Below are 17,453 nucleotides of genomic sequence, written 5' to 3'. Positions count from 1 at the left end.
GCCAGAGTGTGTCCACTTTTATCTGTTTTGTGCAGTGAGTTCTTAGGTGTGATTTCTTTTTTTTTTTTTAATATATTTTATTGATTTTTTACAGAGAGGAAGGGAGAGGGATAGAGAGTTAGAAACATCGATGAGAGAGAAACATCGACCAGCTGCCTCCTGCACATCCCCCACTGGGGATGTGCCCGCAACCAAGGTACATGCCCTTGACCGGAATCGAACCTGGGACCTTTCAGTCCGCAGACCGACGCTCTATCCACTGAGCCAAACCGGTTTCGGCGGTGTGATTTCTTAAAACAGTATCTTCTCAACATTAGGTTACCAGAAGCATCAACAGACTTGAAAAGGAAGTGACCTTCTTAGTGTGCGAGTTGATATTTAATATAGCATCATCTTCCAAAATACTGGTGTTTCCCACACTTTAGAAAACACTAATAAAAGAAAGAGTTGTGAGTAGAGAACTTGAAAACCATTATTCTAGGGCACAGTAACCCAAAAGAACCAGGCTGGGACTGGCATTTTCCAAAGGCTTTAGAAACGCATTAGATACACCTCTTCTATAGCAACCCAATACTTAAACTACCAGGATCTGCACACGAAAGAGAGGACAGGCCCTAACCGGTTTGGCTCAGTGGATAGAGCGTCGGCCTGCAGACTGAAGGATCCCAGGTTCGATTCCGGTCAAGGGCATGTACCTTGGTTTCGGGCACATCCCCAGTGTGGGGTGTGCAAGAGGCAGCTGATCGATGTTTCTCTCTCATCCATGTTTCCAACTCTCTATCCCTCTCCCTTCCTCTCTGTAAAAAATCAATAAAATATATATATTTAAAAACAGAGAGAGAACAGGAAGCTAGTATGTACTAGGTGCAAGGGGTACCTTCAGGATGCTGCTGCAGATAGTAAGAAGGACTTTTGTTTTGTTCTGAATATTTTTATATTGCTGGAATCTATTTAAAAGGATGTGATCATGAATTACTTCTGTAATTAAAAATGGTACCTGGTGAGCCGTAGCTGGTTTGGCTCAGTGGATAGAGCCTTGGCCTGCGGACCGAAGGGTCCCAGGTTTGATTTCGTCAAGGCATGTACCTTGGTTGCAGGCTCCTCCCCGGCCCGGGCCCTGGTCTGGGAGTGTGCAGGAGGCAACCAATCAATGTGTTTCTCTCACATCGATATTTCTGTCTTCCCCTCTTTCTAAAAAAAATCAATGGAAAAATATCGCGTGAGGATTAAAAGAAAAAGATTTTAATGGTACCTGGCGATATGGAAAGTCTGGGAAATACTACAAAGTATGAAGAAGAAACTTATTTCACTCAGAAACTGTTTCTCATTTTCAGAATTTGGTGAATTTCCTTCACCTTTCCCCCCTGTAATCACAGAATTATTTTTATTTGGAAATCTAAAGGCTGATTCGCTTTTATCACTTATTATATCATGAGCCCTTCCCAGTATCATCAGAAAGTCTTCAAGAAAGTGCTTCTGGTGCTAGACATTACTGAGACCAGCACCCGGTTCTTTGATGGCATTTCCCGGCCCTTTTACAGTTGGGCCGTGACCAAGGGGACGTGAATGGAAGTGAGCTGCAGCACTTCCAGGCGGAGGCAGTGATAAACTCCTGCAGCTTCCAGCTCTCTCCTTTCCTGCTGTGCTAAGCAAGGCCACACGTTCAACTAAAGGGGCTCTACCCTGGTCTCTGAGTGTATAGGACAGAGCCAGCCACCCACCCACCTTGTCCCCACAGTGGACGTGCAATGTGAACAAAATAAACCTGTTCTGTTCAACTACTGAGATTTGACACTTAACTGCATTGCCACAGCATAATCTAATTCAGCTAAGTCTATTGGCTTAGCAGTGCTAGGCTTAGTTAATTCAATGTTCCTCAAGCCTCAGCAATTTACATTCCACTCAATTTTTGCTGTACATGATGTGTACCACATATTTTCCCTTTAATTCAGTTTACTTACCCCACCCCGCTTAAACCAATTTATTTTTAAAGAGGACTTTTTCCTGGCTGGCATGGCTCAGTAGTTGAGTGTTGACTTATGAACCAGGTCAGTTCGATTCCCAGTCAGGGTATATGGGGGCTCAATCCCCAGTGTGGGGTGTGCAGGAGGCAGTCAATCAATGATGCTCTCTCATTACTTATGTTTCTATCTTAGTCTCCCTATCTCTTCCTCTCTGAAATTAATAAAAAGGTATCTTAAAAAAATAAAAATAAAGAGGACTTTCTATCACTACCATGAGCAGGAAGGTAGTATCTCTTGTCAGTAAAGGAGAAGAAGTGGCAAGAATTAAAGTAAATACCAACAGAGCCAAATAGTATTAAATTCTAGTTAAAATTATTGCCTGAGCCTGAGGCCTGCTGTGTCTTTGTAGAGAAAATACCATGCTTTCTCCTTGATGAATTAGGATTGCACTAAATGGAAGTGTTGTTTGTTGATATATCTGAGACTGGCTGAAATTGTGTGGTTCCCTCCCAGTCTCTGGGAAAACAGACTTAACTGCCCTCTTAAGGGATGGTTTTCACCACTGCAAGCCCTCCCCCACTAGAACATGGAAACTGGTAGGTAGGGACACTGTATGCCCAGTATCTAGCCAGGCGTGTGGCACCAGGCTGAGAGAAGGAACCAACACTTTCAGACTCAAAACTTTAATCAGAGAATCAACATACACACAAGGAGGGCATTTCTACCCTGGCTCATAGCAACACAGGTCATTAGTTACAAAAACTGCCCCTCCCCCCAAGCTGCTGATTTTCCACAGGGTCTCTGACCTGTGAGTTTAGTATTAAAACTCTTCATTGAATACACTTCAACTCATTTTGAGTTCCCACCTCTGCCCCATCCCGCAACACTTTGTACACCCCACCGGCCTGTCACCCAGACTAGACAGTTTCAAGGGCAGGGACCATGCACAGGGAGTGGGACATTTTGGCCATTAGAAAACCAGTAAGCTCCCCACTGCGCAGTCGGCCTAATAATTAACCATTAAGTTCCTAGTTTCAAGAACAAAACCAACCAGCAGAACTCAAGGTGCAAGGCTTAAAAAGCCCAAGAGCCACCGGAAACATACTCTTACACTTTTTTAGCACCAAGAATATGAAAGATATTAAGTGTCCAATGTCTAAGATTGTTTGTGCTTCAGCAAACATGTGACTTGTTCACTTAGTGGGTAGGGCAACAAAAGCCCAGGAAGAGCTGCCATCTAGAGGAGCAGGCTGTGTGGTTCCATGAGGTGAGTCTCTGCTGTAGCACAGGCCTGGCCGAGGTGAGCTGTCGACTTGATGGCTCCAACAGGAAAGCTCTTTTCCTTACTGGGCTCTAACAATCCTCAGCGGCCCCAGAACTTGCTGTGACATGAGGGAATGTGGCATTTTAAGATGTCACTTGTCAACAAACAGCACTCCTCTGTGAAAATGGGACCAATTTCCCTTGGATTCCAGAAGCTTCGAGGCAAGGGCAGGGCTTACCATACTGACATTCCCTGTCCTGGCGCCTGGGAAAGTGCCTGGTGAGTAGCCAGCTTGGACAAATGGTGCATGAAGAAGATTCCAGCAGTCCATCACAAGTTTCACCACCAAGCACATCCTCTGTATAGTGTGCACTGTGACAATATCCAGTGCAGCTTTCCTAACTGAATCCAGCTGTTCCAGGATCATTAACTCCAATTAACAAAAAATGGGTTCCTTTAAACTTTAAACATGGGAAGATTATGGAAAAAGGTGGCATGTGCTCCTGGCTGAGTGGCTCAATTGGTTGGAGTGTCGTTCCGTACACCAAAAGGTTGTGGGTTCAATTCCCAGTCAGGGCAACTACCTAGGTTGTAGGTTTGATCCCTGGTCAGGGCACGTGCAGGAGGCAGCCAATTAATGCTCCCCACCCCCCTTCCCTTCTCTCTAAAAATCAATAAAAACATGTCCTTGGGTAAGGATTAGAAAAAATAAGATGGCACGTGTATGTGGAAAGGTTACGAGTAAAAAGTTTTAGCCATTTGATGTTAGTTTAAGTGCTCTTCTTGACTTTCTGTGGGCTAGTTAAGAAAATACTGGGACAGAAAAAAGACGGAGGGAAGGAAAAGGTTAGATTTTTTTTTTTTTTTTTTAAGATTAATGTGCTGGGATTGGAGAACCAAATTAAGCCAGGGGCATTTTGGAGAAAAACTTTAAAATTAAAGCCACCCATAATATTAGTAAGAACATTATCTGCAGTAAATATAGAGCTTCTAATTCTTCTTCATAACATAAAAGAGTATGTTTATGTTGTATATGATGTATATGTATAGCTCATGCTTGGTGAGTACTTATGTGCTGGGCACTTAGTGCTAAGTGCTTTACATCAATTTAGCCTCACATCTCTCTGAGGTAGGTAACTATTATTTTACTTATTTTACAGATGAGGATACTGAGGCCCTGAGAAGTTCCATGACTCTCTCTAGGTCACTTAGGTAGCAGATGGCAGAGGTGAAATTTAACTCAGGAGACTGGCTACAGAGTCTACCTCTGAATTTGGATACTACACAGCTTCTTTTGTGTTTTCATTGTTTTAATGAAACTTGTGTGCAAATTTTCTAATCAATCTTTATTAATATAGAGATCTATATATATTTCGGGGGTAGGGGTAGGGGAAGGATGGACTTACAATGTGATGGTTTCAATTTTAGGTCTCAGATGTCAGGTTCTGCTGTCACCTGGCAACCACAGGTAGTATTTCTACTTGTTACTTTTGAGTGTGAACTTGCTGGTGTCGGCGGAGACCTAAGTAGCAGCCAAAGGCTTTCTGACAGTGTTGACACTGATATTGTTTTTCCTGGGTGTGAATTATCTGGTGCTGACTGAGATGGGAACTGAGGCCAAAGGTTTTCCCACACACATCACAGATGTAAGGCTTCTCCCCAGTGTGAATTCTCTCGTGCTGCCTCAGGTTTGCTTTCTGGGAAAAGGCTTTCCCACATTCAGCACACAGATAGGGCTTCTCTCCAGTGTGAACTCTCTGGTGAATAGAAAGGCACGAGTTCTGGCTGAAGGCTTTCCCACATACCTGACAAACATAAGGCTTTTCTCTGGTGTGAACTCTCTGGTGTCGAACGAGTACAGCTTTCAGGCTAAACGTTTTCCCACAGTCACCACATTTATACGGATTCTCACCCGTGTGAATTCTCTGATGCTTGGAAAGGCGCCAGTTGTGTCTAAATGTTTTTCCACATTCATTACATTCAAAAGATTTCTTTCTGGCATGACTTTTCTGGTGCTGAATAAGGTACTTACTGTGCACAAAGACTCTGTCACACTGATTACATTTAAAGGGTTTCTCTGCAGTGTGAGTTAACTGATGTTCTGAGAGATGGACACTTTGGCTGAAAGTCTTTCCACATTCATTACACTTAAAGGGGTGCTCGCTCTTGTGGACATACTGATGTTTGGTAAGGGAGGTGATTCGGATGAAGGCCTTCCCACAGTGCTCACATTTATATGGCCTCACTCCAGAGTGTATGATCTCGTGGTGAATGAGCTGTGCACTTTGGACAAAGGCTTTCCCACACTGTTTACACTCAAAGGGCTTCTCCCTGGTGTGAAGCCTCTCATGCTGAGTCAGGTATTTGCTGCAGCTGAATGTTTTCTCGCATGTGTTACATTTAAAGTGCTTCTCGCCACTCCTTGGATGATCTTTCTGTTCTAGGTTCTGATTCAAGATCTTGCCGCTCCCATCAAGTCCTTGTTTTTCTTGGGTGTGAATGCTCTGGTGGCAGGTTAGGGTCGAGCTGCAAATGAAGCGCTCACCACACTCCTGACATTCATAGCGGGTTTCCATAGCATGCATTTTTTGGTGCCGGACAAGCCGTTCATTATGGCTGAAGGTCTCATTGCATTCAGCACATCTGTAGGGCTTTTCTGTGGCATGAACAGACTGGTGTCGAATCAGGTGGGAAGGCCGGCTGAAACTTTTGACACATTTGTTACATTTGTGGGGCCTGTAGCCCGTGTGAATTCTCTGATGTTCATTCAGATGAGTGTTTCGGTAGAAGGCTTTCTCACATTGACTACATTTGTAAGGCTTCTCTCCACTGTGAACCCTCTGGTGGCTCTTTAGGGTCAAGCTATGACTGAAGCATTTCCCACACTCGTCACACTTATAAGGCTTTTCTCCCGAGTGAGTAGACTGGTGTTTAATGAGGGATGAGCTATGCCTGAAGGTCTTCCCACATTCCTGACACTTAGAGGTAGTTTTTGAAGCATGAATTTTCTGATGTTGGAGGAGGTATTTGTTGAAGTTGAAGGTGGCCTTGCATTTGACACATTCATAGCGTTTCCGAGTGTGGGTCTTCTGATGCTGAATAAGATGAAGGGTTCGGCTGAAACTCTTGCCACACTCATTACACTTGTAGGATTTATGAATTTTGTGGGTTTTCTGCTGTTTAACAAGCTGTGAGACAAGACCTGATGAATGGTCACTGTCTTGACTCTTACGTGTTTTTTCTCCAGTGTGAATTTTTTGATGCCTCAGAAGGTGTGTGTTGTTTCTAAAAGTTTTCCCACACTTGTTACACACATAGGATTTGTAACCTGTGTGAGTCCTTGGATAGACAGGAAGGCAAGAAATCTGGTTGAAACTATTCTCATACTCTTGATTCCCAGTTGGTTTCTCCGCCATATGAGTAGTAATCCAATGCTGAATAAGATGGCAACTCCGGCTGAAGCTCTTCCCACATTCACTACATTTATATGGTCTCACCCCTTCCTGGACAGCATCCTGCTGACTCTGGTCTGAGTGGGAGCCAATGTCATTCCTACATTCCTGAGACTTAGCTGGCGTCAGGCTCTTCTCAGAAAGGTCATGGATCAGGGAATCCTCTCCTGTGAAAAGGAAGGACTCAGGACCAAGGCCACTCTTGAGTTCATGACTCTTGCACTCTGTGGAACTTTCCTTGTTGGTGACAACTTCAGAACTTATAAGACTTTCTGGATCTCCTAGCAAACTATCTAACCAGCTCTCGTCCATGTAGGCTTCTCCGAAGTTAGAGTTCCAGAGGCCATCCTTGGAAAACGTCTCCAATATCTCCTGAGAGAGTCCTTCTGAGAATTCCTGTGGCAAAGGGGAAATCTTGGCCTCAGCTGTGTCTGAAAGAGAGAAAGTGTAAATGTCTCCTGTTCCCTAGGGTGAAAAGACAGGAGCTGCAGGGTGAAGATACAGACAAGAGAGAGAACAGGGGATGGATCCCGAGTCAAGCCTGTCCATCAAGGGATGAAGGAGAAGAGGCTAGAATAGTGATGATCCAGCTGTAACCTGCATCACAGGAAAAGGAAACCCATGTCCAAGACAGTTAAGATGGGAGCTGGGCTGCAGGGCCCCCTCAGGGAGGAGAGAGGGCCTCTCAGCAGATACTCTCCACCATCACCCTCATCAGCGGAGGCCTGCTTCCTAGAGAAGTACACTGATGAAGGGACAGGATCTAAATGGTAACAATGCCACACGACTGTTTCCACGGAGGCTGTATTTACACGTTAATAAAGGTGTGGCTCCACATGCTTGGAAACAGCTTTGTGTTGAGGCGGCAGAAACAGAAATCCGAGAAAGCAGGAACCTGTGCCTGGGTTAGTCACCTATGTGAAAACACTCACGACTCCTGAGGTGAGCCAATAATGGAGCTGCACGCTGACAAGCTGTGCAGACACTTCTCCATGGTTTCTGGTTCAGGGCGAACCACGAGAAAAGCCTCTCATGCCCAGGCAAGGCCCTGCCTCTTCTTTCTCTCACTGGGGACGTCTTGACCAGCATCACACTGGGGCATCTTCACTGCTTAACCTGATCCTCCTGGGAGAATTGTGGCCTGGGAGAGGGCAGAGTAAATGCCCAGGCTTGAGTTGTGGCCATCTGTCGTTCTCTGTGGGCCAGGAAAGGGGGCTGGGCCTGTACAAAGAGGTTGAGACAGGTAGACCAGGGTGTCCACAGTACTTAGGGGGCATGAGGCAGGAAAATGGAGACCAACTTGGGAACGGAAGGCTGCCCCCTGCTGAGTCTAGAAGGACCAAGGACGGAACAGAGAAAAGGCACCAGGACAGCCACGTGCTGAATGCTGAGGTAAATAGAGACAAGGAGGGCATGCAGAGTGTCCTGATCCTGGTTGGGACAGGGAGACAGAAGCCAACACGTGGAAAATGGAAGCCCAGAAGCCAGGGGTCCGATGTTTGGGTAGACATACTCCATCTGAGGACAGAGGGCCATGCCACAGGACCCCACCATCCTCACACCAGGTGCCCGTGGCCCCTCCCCACCCACTCACCAGGGCCTGTCACTTCTGGACTTCCTCTCTCCGGGATCTCCTGCTCTTCCCCACCATCTGGACAGGAGGTCTGATTGGGTCTCAGGGGGTCTGCAAAGGAGAAAACAGCACTGCCGTCAACCAAGATGTGGAGGGCCACCCAGCCGCTCAGCGGCAACCTTCTGGCTCTCCTGACGATTCCACGCTTTATCTAGCACACATGCTGCACTGGGCGACTCTGAGATGCCTGCCCTGCAGGGTTCCTGGTCCAGTGGAAGAGAAGGACTCAGTCATAATCCAGGGTGATCAGAGCTATGAAAGCTGGGGCTGCGGACACAGGACTTGGAAACAGCTCAAGGGATGAGTAGAGCTTGCCAGGTGGACAGGCCCATACTTACTCAACCATTTATAATTCACTCGTTCACCAGTGGACCACACATTGCCCCAGGTCTCTGTGGGGTAAGCCCTGTGATAGGGGATGTTCGGGTTCTAGAGCTCCAGCAGCCCTGCACACTGCCCTCCCCAAACTTCTGCAAGGAAGGGAGCAGTTATAATCCCGGCATGTGTGCTACAGTGGAGGAAAGCCCACTGGTGGCTGTGAAGGTGAAGAGAGGCCATGAGCCAAGCAACGCAGGAGGCTGCTAGAAGCTGAAAAGGGGCAAGGAAACAGATTCTCCCCTGGAGCCAGCTCTGCCAACACCTTGATTTTAGCCCACTCAGACCTATTTTGAGCTTCTGATCTGCAGACCTGTAAGAATAAATGTATTGTTTTAAGCCACTGCATTTGTGGCATTTGTAGAAACAGCCATAGAAAACTAATATCCTCCTCACATACACACACAGATGTGCAGGGGAAACAAAGGACATACATTTCTACTGCGGGCTGGAGTTTAAAAATTGAAGACACTGAGATCAGACCTTTCTAAGCTGCTTCTATGGCACACCTTGAGTACAGTTTGGAGAAAAGCTGTCCTAAGGTGATAAAACTACATCAAATACAGTTCCAGTATATAGTCTTTTCTTTGTCTTTTGGAATAAATTATTCTTCTGTTTTTGGCAAAGAAAGAACTGAGAAACTAGAGAAAGGGAAATGAGTTGATCCAAATGACATGGAGCTGGGGTGCCCTGGCCCTGGAGCTGCACAGGTCCCAACCGGACTCGCACAGGTCCCAACCGGACTCGCAGCCATGCCATTTGCTCACTGTGCACGCTGGTGGTCAGAGCCCAGGGGAAAAGGGCTAACGGAGCGGGCTGGCTGCTCTTGGAATGGCCTGCTCACAAGACTGCCCTTGGCTGGTGTCTGGGAACCTGGATTTCGGGAGGGTCCAGCATTCTCTAACCAGTCAGAGGGGCTCCCTGTGCACAAACTCTTCTGCTGAACACCTGCTTTCCTGCTGAGTGTCTGGGATGTTGGTACATTCCAAGCAGAGTATGTCTACATAACAAGCCCTAAACAGAAACCCTGGGTGCGGAGTCTCTAGTTAGAGTGTCCCTGGTCGACAGCATTTCACAGGTGCTGTTAGACCTCGTTGCTGGGGGAATTAAGCATGTCCTGGTCAACTCCACGGGGACAGGGCTCTGGAAGCTGGCACTAGTCTCCCCTGGATTCACACCACGCACCTCTCCCCTTTGCTAACTGTACTGTGTGTCCTTTCCCTGTGATGGATCATGGGATGAGCACAGCTATAGGCCAAGTCCTACACGTCCTCTTAGTAAACCACTAAAGCGGGGGGTGATTCTGGGAACCTGAACAGAGCTGCAAAAATGACTTCCCCTCTTTGAACCTGTTTAAGATGCTCAACAAAATATGGACAAACTTCTCATGGGGTGACTGGAGGGTAGAAGGAGAAAGTTCTAAGAGCTCACCCAGCACAGAACCTGGCTCCATTTCCCACCATTCATTTATTAATTCAGGAATTGTTTATTGAGTCCCCATAGCAGGTATTATTTGTTACAAATGTTGGGGTACACCAGTGAAAGCAAGGTGCCCTTAGGAAGCTTCCATCTGGCAGGGGACAGATCATAATAGGAGCAGTCAGAAAATGAAGGCGCAGTGACTAGCTAAGCAGGAGAGAGGGAGTGCTAGTGGAGTCACAATTTCAGTCTTAGGGAAGCCCCAAGTCAAGGAAGGGACAAGAGTCTGCCAGGCAGAGGGGAGAGCAGCTGTGAAGACCCTACAGAGTCAGCACGAGGAATCACTCTATAATGACAAAGAGGAAAATCTGCTACAGCAGTAAGCAGGGGTTGGATCAGGGTTTGTCAACCTTGCCACTACTGACATTTGAGGTCAGGTAACCCTTGGTTGTGGGGGTTGTCCTTGCATCCTAGGATGTCTGACAGCTTCTCTGGGCTCTACCCACTAGATGCAAGAAGCACCCCCACTGGCCCTAAGTGATAATCAAAGAGGTGCCAGGCATTGCCAATGTCCCCTGGGGGGCAGAATCAGCCAGCTGAGCACTGCTGGGCTACATCACACTGGTTCTGAGTGTTTAAGAGCGGGGAGTTCATTCTGTGGGTGACAGAGAGCTACGGGTGATCACCAAGCGGGGCCAGGGTGCATACTCACTCAGCAAGAAGAGCTTCTGGTAGTTGTCCAATGCCGTGTCCCAGAACAGGTCCCCCTGGTCCAGCCCCAGCTGCTCCCAGCCCTCCAAAGTGAAGTCCATGGCCACGTCCTTGAGGGTTACAAGTTACTGAAACACAAGACACTGTCAGTGACTCTGGGGCTGGGGTCAGGGGCTCACTCAATGCATCCCCCACCCTCAATGTGCCAGGTCTTTGGCAAGAATCGTCTTGTGAGACCCTTCAGGCCAAAGAGACTAGGCATCCCCATGTTTTGTAGGGAGTCTTGGAGAAGGGACACAAGCAGGACTTAAACTCAATCAGGTTTGCCTAATCCTAAAATCCATTTATTTCTGACTTTTGCAATTTTTGTTTGTTTGTTAAAGATTTTAAGTTTTATTATGGAAACTTTCAAACATACACCCAAGTAGAGACATGCATGCAACAGACCACCACATATCCATCACCCAGCTTCAATCCCCATCCTATTAACATGTCTGTTTTGTTCACTAAGCCTCTTTCCTCACTTTTCTTTATTTATTTTTGTGGGGGCTAAAATATTTCAAAGTGAATCCCAGGTGACATCTGATTTCTCCTGTGAATACTTCAGCATTAATAGTAGAACCCCTTACTCACTGCATACATACATCATATTCAAAGTCTGTACAGTCAGCTCTCGATTTTACAGACCACGATTTAATGGACAAAATTTCTGGTCGGTATGTCATGTCATGAAAATTAACACCCTGTTGATTTTAAGATGCTTTTAACCAAGATTTGCTTATAATTAAAATATCAGGTTATCTTTTTGTTATTGATTCAATTTAAAAATATATATATATTCCAGAGAGGAAGAGAGAGAGAGAGATAGAAGCATCAATGATGAGAGAGAATCATTGATTGGCTGCCTCCTGCATCCTCCCCCCCGCCCCCCCGAGATCGAGTCTACAACCCGTGCATGTGCCCTGATCTGGAATCAAACCAGCGACCTTTTGGTGCATGGGACGATGCTCATCCAACTGAGCCACACCAGGGTTCAATGGGATGTTTTTGTAGTTGGCTTGTTTGAAGCAGAATCCAGGAAGCCTATGCCCTGTATTAGAGTGATACGCTTCGAAGGTTTTTAATCTATACCTGTACCCCTCCGCCCTTTTTACTCCATGCTCCCGATTCTGGATGTGGTGCTTCCTCTTGGTGTCATTTAACTGCACCTCTGCCTGATGCATTTCCTGGAAACTAGTCAGTAGAGCAGCAGCCTGATAGATTAGGTACAACTCTGTGGGGAAAGAGCCCTCACAGGTGGAGCTGGGCCACTTAAGGCTGCATGACAGCCCGAAGTGCCTGTGTGCCACTTTTAGTGATGCCATCTTCCTTAATTTTAAAAGTTCCCAGTGAATAGGTGCTTGGGTTAAAAATACATGTACTGGAGAAGTACTGACGGTAAAAAAATGACAGCCTTCCCCGGCACCCTACCTCCAGGTGGCTCTCTGGTGTGTTCTTTCCAGACCCCCATCAATACACACACGGACACATTTCAAGTAAGAATGAAACCTGAGTCTTTAGTTTGGGTCTGAGGCTTGGCCCTACTACCTTTCTCTGTGGGTAACTATTGGCAGTTAAGACCCATGCCCCCTTCAGAGCCCCGATTCCTGCCCCATGTCATAGTGCTGCTCTGGGAAGTGACTTGAGATGCTGCTGGGAAGCTCCTGCACAGTCCCTAGAGCACAGGAAGGAATCGACCAAAGGGCAGTGACAGTCTGGCAGGGCTCACAGACATGGGCGGGGACAACTACATCCAGGTGGGTCTGTTATACAGTGGAGGTGCAGGCAGTGCTATGGGAGACCAGAGCTCTGGGAAGGTGGGGGAATTGAGCTGTGTCTTAAAGGTGGTGTGACTTACCAGCCAGAGATGAGAGGCAGGGTATTCTAGCCTGCGCATAAGGCGAGTAAGGGAATTTAATGCAACATGATTATAGTAATCAGTCATTAGTGAACGTTGTAGTTCGTTATTAATAATTATGTGTATCAGGATATTGTAAAAATTAAGTTACGAAATTTTTATTAAAACGTTTCTTATGTACCGTTATATTGGCTGGGCTGCAAAAATATTCGTTGCGGGCCGCGAGTTTGACATGCTTGCTCTAGGGCCCAAGGTTTGGTTCAAGTCACTTGTTTGACATAAGTCACTCCCACAGGCTGGGTGACCTTGAGTGGTTCCCCTTCCTTTCCAGGGCTGAGGGTGTATGAGATGCGGACAGATTGTGAGTTGGAAACTGGACTGGGAGCTGGGAAGCATAGTGTAACATTTTACTACAGGTCCAAGAAGGGAGTGTCCCATGTGTGAGTAAAGGGAAGAGAAGAGACCGTGGATGGGGGCAGGACCCAGACCATGCAGGAATAAGCTGAGAAACCTGGATTTATCCCGTTAGCAATAAGGATTCTTGGAAGGGCACTAAGCCGGAGAGAAAGAACATGAGCGCTTTACTTTAAGATCGCTGGGGGCCACCCTAGGACAGTGAGCCTGGAACAAAGACAAGGCCCACTGTGCAGCCTTAGGGATGATCTGCTGGGATGGCAGGACTCTCAACTCACCTCAGTAATAGCCGACTAGGCCCAGCAGCCCGAGTCCTAGTTTAAGCTCCTCCTTCTTCCCCTCCATGTTCCCAGCTGGCAGGGCCGAAGGAAGGATAAGGAAACTGGGAGACAGTCTTCCTTCCTTGTAGGACTGATTTCCTGGCCATGCTGGATGAGCCCCCAAAATGTCCAGAAGTAGGATGAGTCAGAACATGAGTCTCCCTGCAGGAATCACAACAATTGTTATTTATTGAAACTACCCCAGCCCCAAGCTTCACTATGCCTCAAAATCTACAAAGCAACTTCACAGCCATTCTTCACAATAATCACAATCAATGAATACATGTTTCGGACCTGCAGGACACTGCTGTGTCCTAGCACAGCACAGGATGTCTGTTCACAGAGCACACGTGTCTCTAACTGAATCCTTGGGACAATGCTTCTGAGATTTTGGGTTATCTGTCATCTCTAGGATTTGAGTCCAATTGTGTTGGTCTCCAAACTGTTGCTATTTCTATAGCAGCAAGAGTTCTTCAACTTCTTTTTTTAACCATGACCCACAAAAACAAAGACTATATATATACACTGAGTGGCCAAATTATTATGATCTCTGAACGCATAATAATCTGGCCTCTCAGTGTATATCCTATATAATAAAAGGCTAATATGCAAATTGTCCCCTCGACCAGGAGTTCGACCAGCAGGCAGGCCGGCCAACCACCCATGTCCCCTTCCCCTGGACAGGCTGGCCAGACCCCACCCATGCACGAATTCATGCACCGGGCTTCTAACATATATACATACACTGAGTGGCCAGATTATTATGCATTCAGAGATCCTAATAATCTGGCCACTCAGTGTATACACTAGAGGCCCAATGCAGGAAATTTGTGCAAGAGTAGACCTTACTTCCCGCGGCTGCTGGAACTGTCTTCCCTCTGGCACCCAGGACCCGGGCTTCCCTCGCAGCCTCGGCTTCGTCTGGAAGGTGCCCAGAAGGACATCCGATCTAATTAGCATATTGTGCTTTATTATTATAGACAGATAGATATATAAAATGACTGCTCATTCACACATAACAAAAATTTCATGCGATAATACTTAATCTGACGTAGTTGCTTTTTACTTCATTAAAAAATAATATGATCATTGCCCAAAGAGTTATTTTCATGACCCACAGTATGCGAAACACTGTACCAGAGGGCTTTTTACACGTTTGTAGACACTGAATTTCCTAAGGAGCGTGTATCTATAGAGCGTTGAAAACACTCCACATCACAAAGCAGGATGACTCAATGACACAGGCCCACAATTCTAGAGCCTCTATGGCTAGATGTGCTTTGAAATTCAGAAATTTTCAGATTTTAAAAAGGTGACGTACATTTATACAATATATTTCATGAAAATCCCAGGGCGGTGTAGGATCAGCAGCATTTTGTTATTGAACACTTCAGTATTTCTAGATCTCCAGCTTCTGAAAAAAATCCTAGGATTTGGCCATGCTGAGTCGGCATCCCACCAAGCTAGCTAGTTGGAGCTCATTTAAATCTACTCCCCCTTAAATGGGGCAAATACTCCCTGATGTCCCTTAGCCCTGATCAGGCAGGTTCTCTCCTTTACCTGAGGCCCGAGACCTCTGTCTAGTTTCCAACTCACAATCTGTCCTCATTTCATACACCCTCAGCCCTGGGAAGGAAGGGGACTTGAGGCAAACAAGTGACTTGAAGCAAACCTTGGGCCCTAGAGCAAGCATGTCAAACTCATGGCCCGCAACGAATTATTTTTGCAGCCCAGCCAATATAACGGTATGTAAGAAACATTTTAATAACAATTTCATAACTTAATTTTTATAATACCCTGTTATACATAATTATTAATAATGAACTACAGCCCTAACCGGTTTGGCTCAGTGGATAGAGCGTCGGCCTGCGGACTCAAGGGTCCCAGGTTCGATTCAGGTCAAGGGCATGTACCTTGGTTTCAGGCACATCCCCAGTAGGGGGTGTGCAGGAGGCAGCTGATTGATGTTTCTCTCTCATCTATGTTTCTAACTCTCTCTCCCTCTCCCTTCCTCTCTGTAAAAAATCAATAAAATATATTTTAAAAATATAACGAACTACAACGTTTGCTAATGACTGATTACTATCATCGTGTTGCATTCATTTCCCTTACATGCCTTACACACAGGCGCACCATTTCTCTCCACTACTACTAGCAGCAAATATTTTAGCAATCGATGGCCACCTCATGAGTCTTGTGCTGACTTGTTTGGTGTCCGAAACAGCAAATATTTCGCTTTCGGAGAACAAGACAAATAGGTTTATTTGCGTGACGCTTATGAATCTGTGCAATTTATTCAGTGTCTGGTAAGTTAATGTTCAAGAAAAATATTAACTTTTATTAAAATGTTCTATTATTTTATGTTAACGATGACTCATTTATTTCAGCCCTTTGTATTCAGCATGTCTCTATCGAAATAAATCTACGTTTCTATGAAAATGGAAGCTTTTGTTTTTTTGCGGCCCACATACACTTAAACCTTGTTTATTTGGCCCGTTGTTATGAGTTTGACAAGCTTGCCCTAGAGTCTCGCTTCTTCTTAGTGTGGGACCATGGCCCGATCATTCACCCTCCCTGCACCTCAATTCCCACAAGTACAAAATGAGACAGGTACAGCAGATCCACAGTCCCTTCTCTGTAACTCTAAAAACCAAAAAGCTCTAAAAACCAGAACTTTATTCATGAATTGGCAGCAAAACTTAACCCAAATTGCCACAGGCTATGTACAGTCTTCCTCCCTTTCAGAGCGACTCTTCACGCCTTTCCTGGCAGAAATAGTTTATTTCCATGAGTTGCCCTAGATCCCGCTGAGGGCGGGGGGTGCCTAATTATGAAATACGCACCCTATTCACGTTGTAAAGTCTGATTTCCGAGATGATGCTCAGGTTATCCGGTAAGACCGGGGAGGTACACTCCGGTATCTCCCAGCGCTGGTGCGGAGGTTACCGGAGAAAATGCGAGGGCAGCACGGCGCGCGGCACACAGAAAGCGCTCACATAAATGTTCAACCCTTTCACCACCGCCGCGAAAAAACTCGCGTTCATTCACCTCAAGATCCCGCCCAATTCTGCCAACGACACCCCCTCCAGATTCAGTCTCCTCTCCCCAAAATAAAATTAAATGGCATCGCTTCCCTCGGGGCTGCCGACGAGGGCTGGGAACCACTTTAACAGGAGCCGGGCCCATAAGCCTCTACCCAGACCCACCGCCCAAGGCGACGCGCCGTTTGCCGTAGACGCCACAGGGGCATTCCATTCCCCTCAGGAAAGACCGCCCCCGTCCCCGGCCCCCGCGTCCTCAGCGATCCCAGCCCCGCATCTCCTCACCTCGAGATGGTGGCCCGCCGAGCCAACAGACGCGACTCCGGCCCGGGTGGAGCCGGAGACCCGAATCCTCTCACACCGGCCTCCTCAGAGCCACTTCCGGTGCCGCGCGAATCTCAGAATTTCTCCACGCAGGACCCGCCGCGCCAGCGCCGAGACAGGGCTTCCCAGGGGGCTTTGCTCGACTGCCCGTCTCCGCCCGCTTACCGGTCTGTAAGAGGTTCCCGCTTGGCCAGTAGAGACAGAATCGAAATCAGGCGGTGACTGGATTTAATAGTCCAGCTTTTATTCCGTTGAACAATCTAATCAGCCTTCTGCTTTCTAGAAGGGGAGGGCGGGACTTTTGATTTTTTCAAGGAGACAACCCGACGGTTGCCATAGAAACACGTTGAGAAAATTGGCTTCTTAAGAAGTCTCGCGCCAGAGGAGAGGTTGAGGCGGGAGAAATGTGACGTCTGCTGATTGGCGGAAGCACGCTTTGTAGTGTGGCACATGCGCAGTAGAACTAGGCAGCGTTCCAAAGAGGGTGAAATAGGGGGTGGGCCAATCAGCATGGAATAATTCCACCCCCAGCCTCGAGTCAGAGGGCTGGCTTGCCGCAAAGGCCTATGGGAAATGTAGTTCGGTGGTAGATAGGCCGAGGGCGGTCGCGGGGCAAGCGGCGCCTGCGCGGGCGCAGGC

At 46.9% G+C, this 17,453-nt stretch overlaps 1 protein-coding gene across 2 annotated transcripts; it reads right to left on the bottom strand.

The window, feature by feature from the left end:
• Positions 1-2,637: 2,637 nt before the first annotated feature.
• ZNF473 (zinc finger protein 473) lies at positions 2,638-17,353 on the bottom strand. 2 transcript variants are annotated; one of them, XM_054710141.1, is made up of 6 exons: positions 16,776-17,353; positions 13,408-13,611; positions 10,820-10,946; positions 8,275-8,364; positions 5,459-7,111; positions 2,638-4,041 (listed from the first exon to the last, which is right to left on the bottom strand). In XM_054710141.1, exons 3-6 carry the CDS (start codon positions 10,917-10,919, stop codon positions 4,031-4,033), a joined length of 1,854 nt encoding a protein of 617 aa, XP_054566116.1. In that variant the 5' UTR covers positions 10,920-10,946; positions 13,408-13,611; positions 16,776-17,353; the 3' UTR covers positions 2,638-4,030. The 2 variants fall into 2 exon arrangements, with proteins under 2 accessions (XP_054566116.1, XP_027985195.2); XM_028129394.2 differs by lacking the exon at positions 2,638-4,041 and having other exon boundaries at positions 4,092-7,111; positions 16,776-17,315.
• Between the last annotated feature and the right edge of the window lie 100 nt (positions 17,354-17,453).

The sequence above is a fragment of the Eptesicus fuscus genome, chromosome 21, assembly GCF_027574615.1.
Source record: "Eptesicus fuscus isolate TK198812 chromosome 21, DD_ASM_mEF_20220401, whole genome shotgun sequence".
Classification (NCBI taxonomy): Eukaryota; Metazoa; Chordata; class Mammalia; order Chiroptera; family Vespertilionidae; genus Eptesicus; species Eptesicus fuscus.
Note: the sequence above shows the minus strand (reverse complement) of the source record. Positions and strands in the feature narration are given on the sequence as shown.

Coding starts and splice junctions, on each gene's coding strand:
- ZNF473 (XM_028129394.2), bottom strand. CDS start 10,919: ATGGACTTCACTTTGGAGGGCTGGGAGCAGCTGGGGCTGGACCAGGGG. Junction 8,365..10,819: donor CCAGAAGCTCTTCTTGCTGA/GTGAGTATGCAC, acceptor TCTCCTTTGCAG/ACCCCCTGAGACCCAATCAG. Junction 7,112..8,274: donor TCCAGAAGTGACAGGCCCTG/GTGAGTGGGTGG, acceptor TCTCTCTTTCAG/ACACAGCTGAGGCCAAGATT.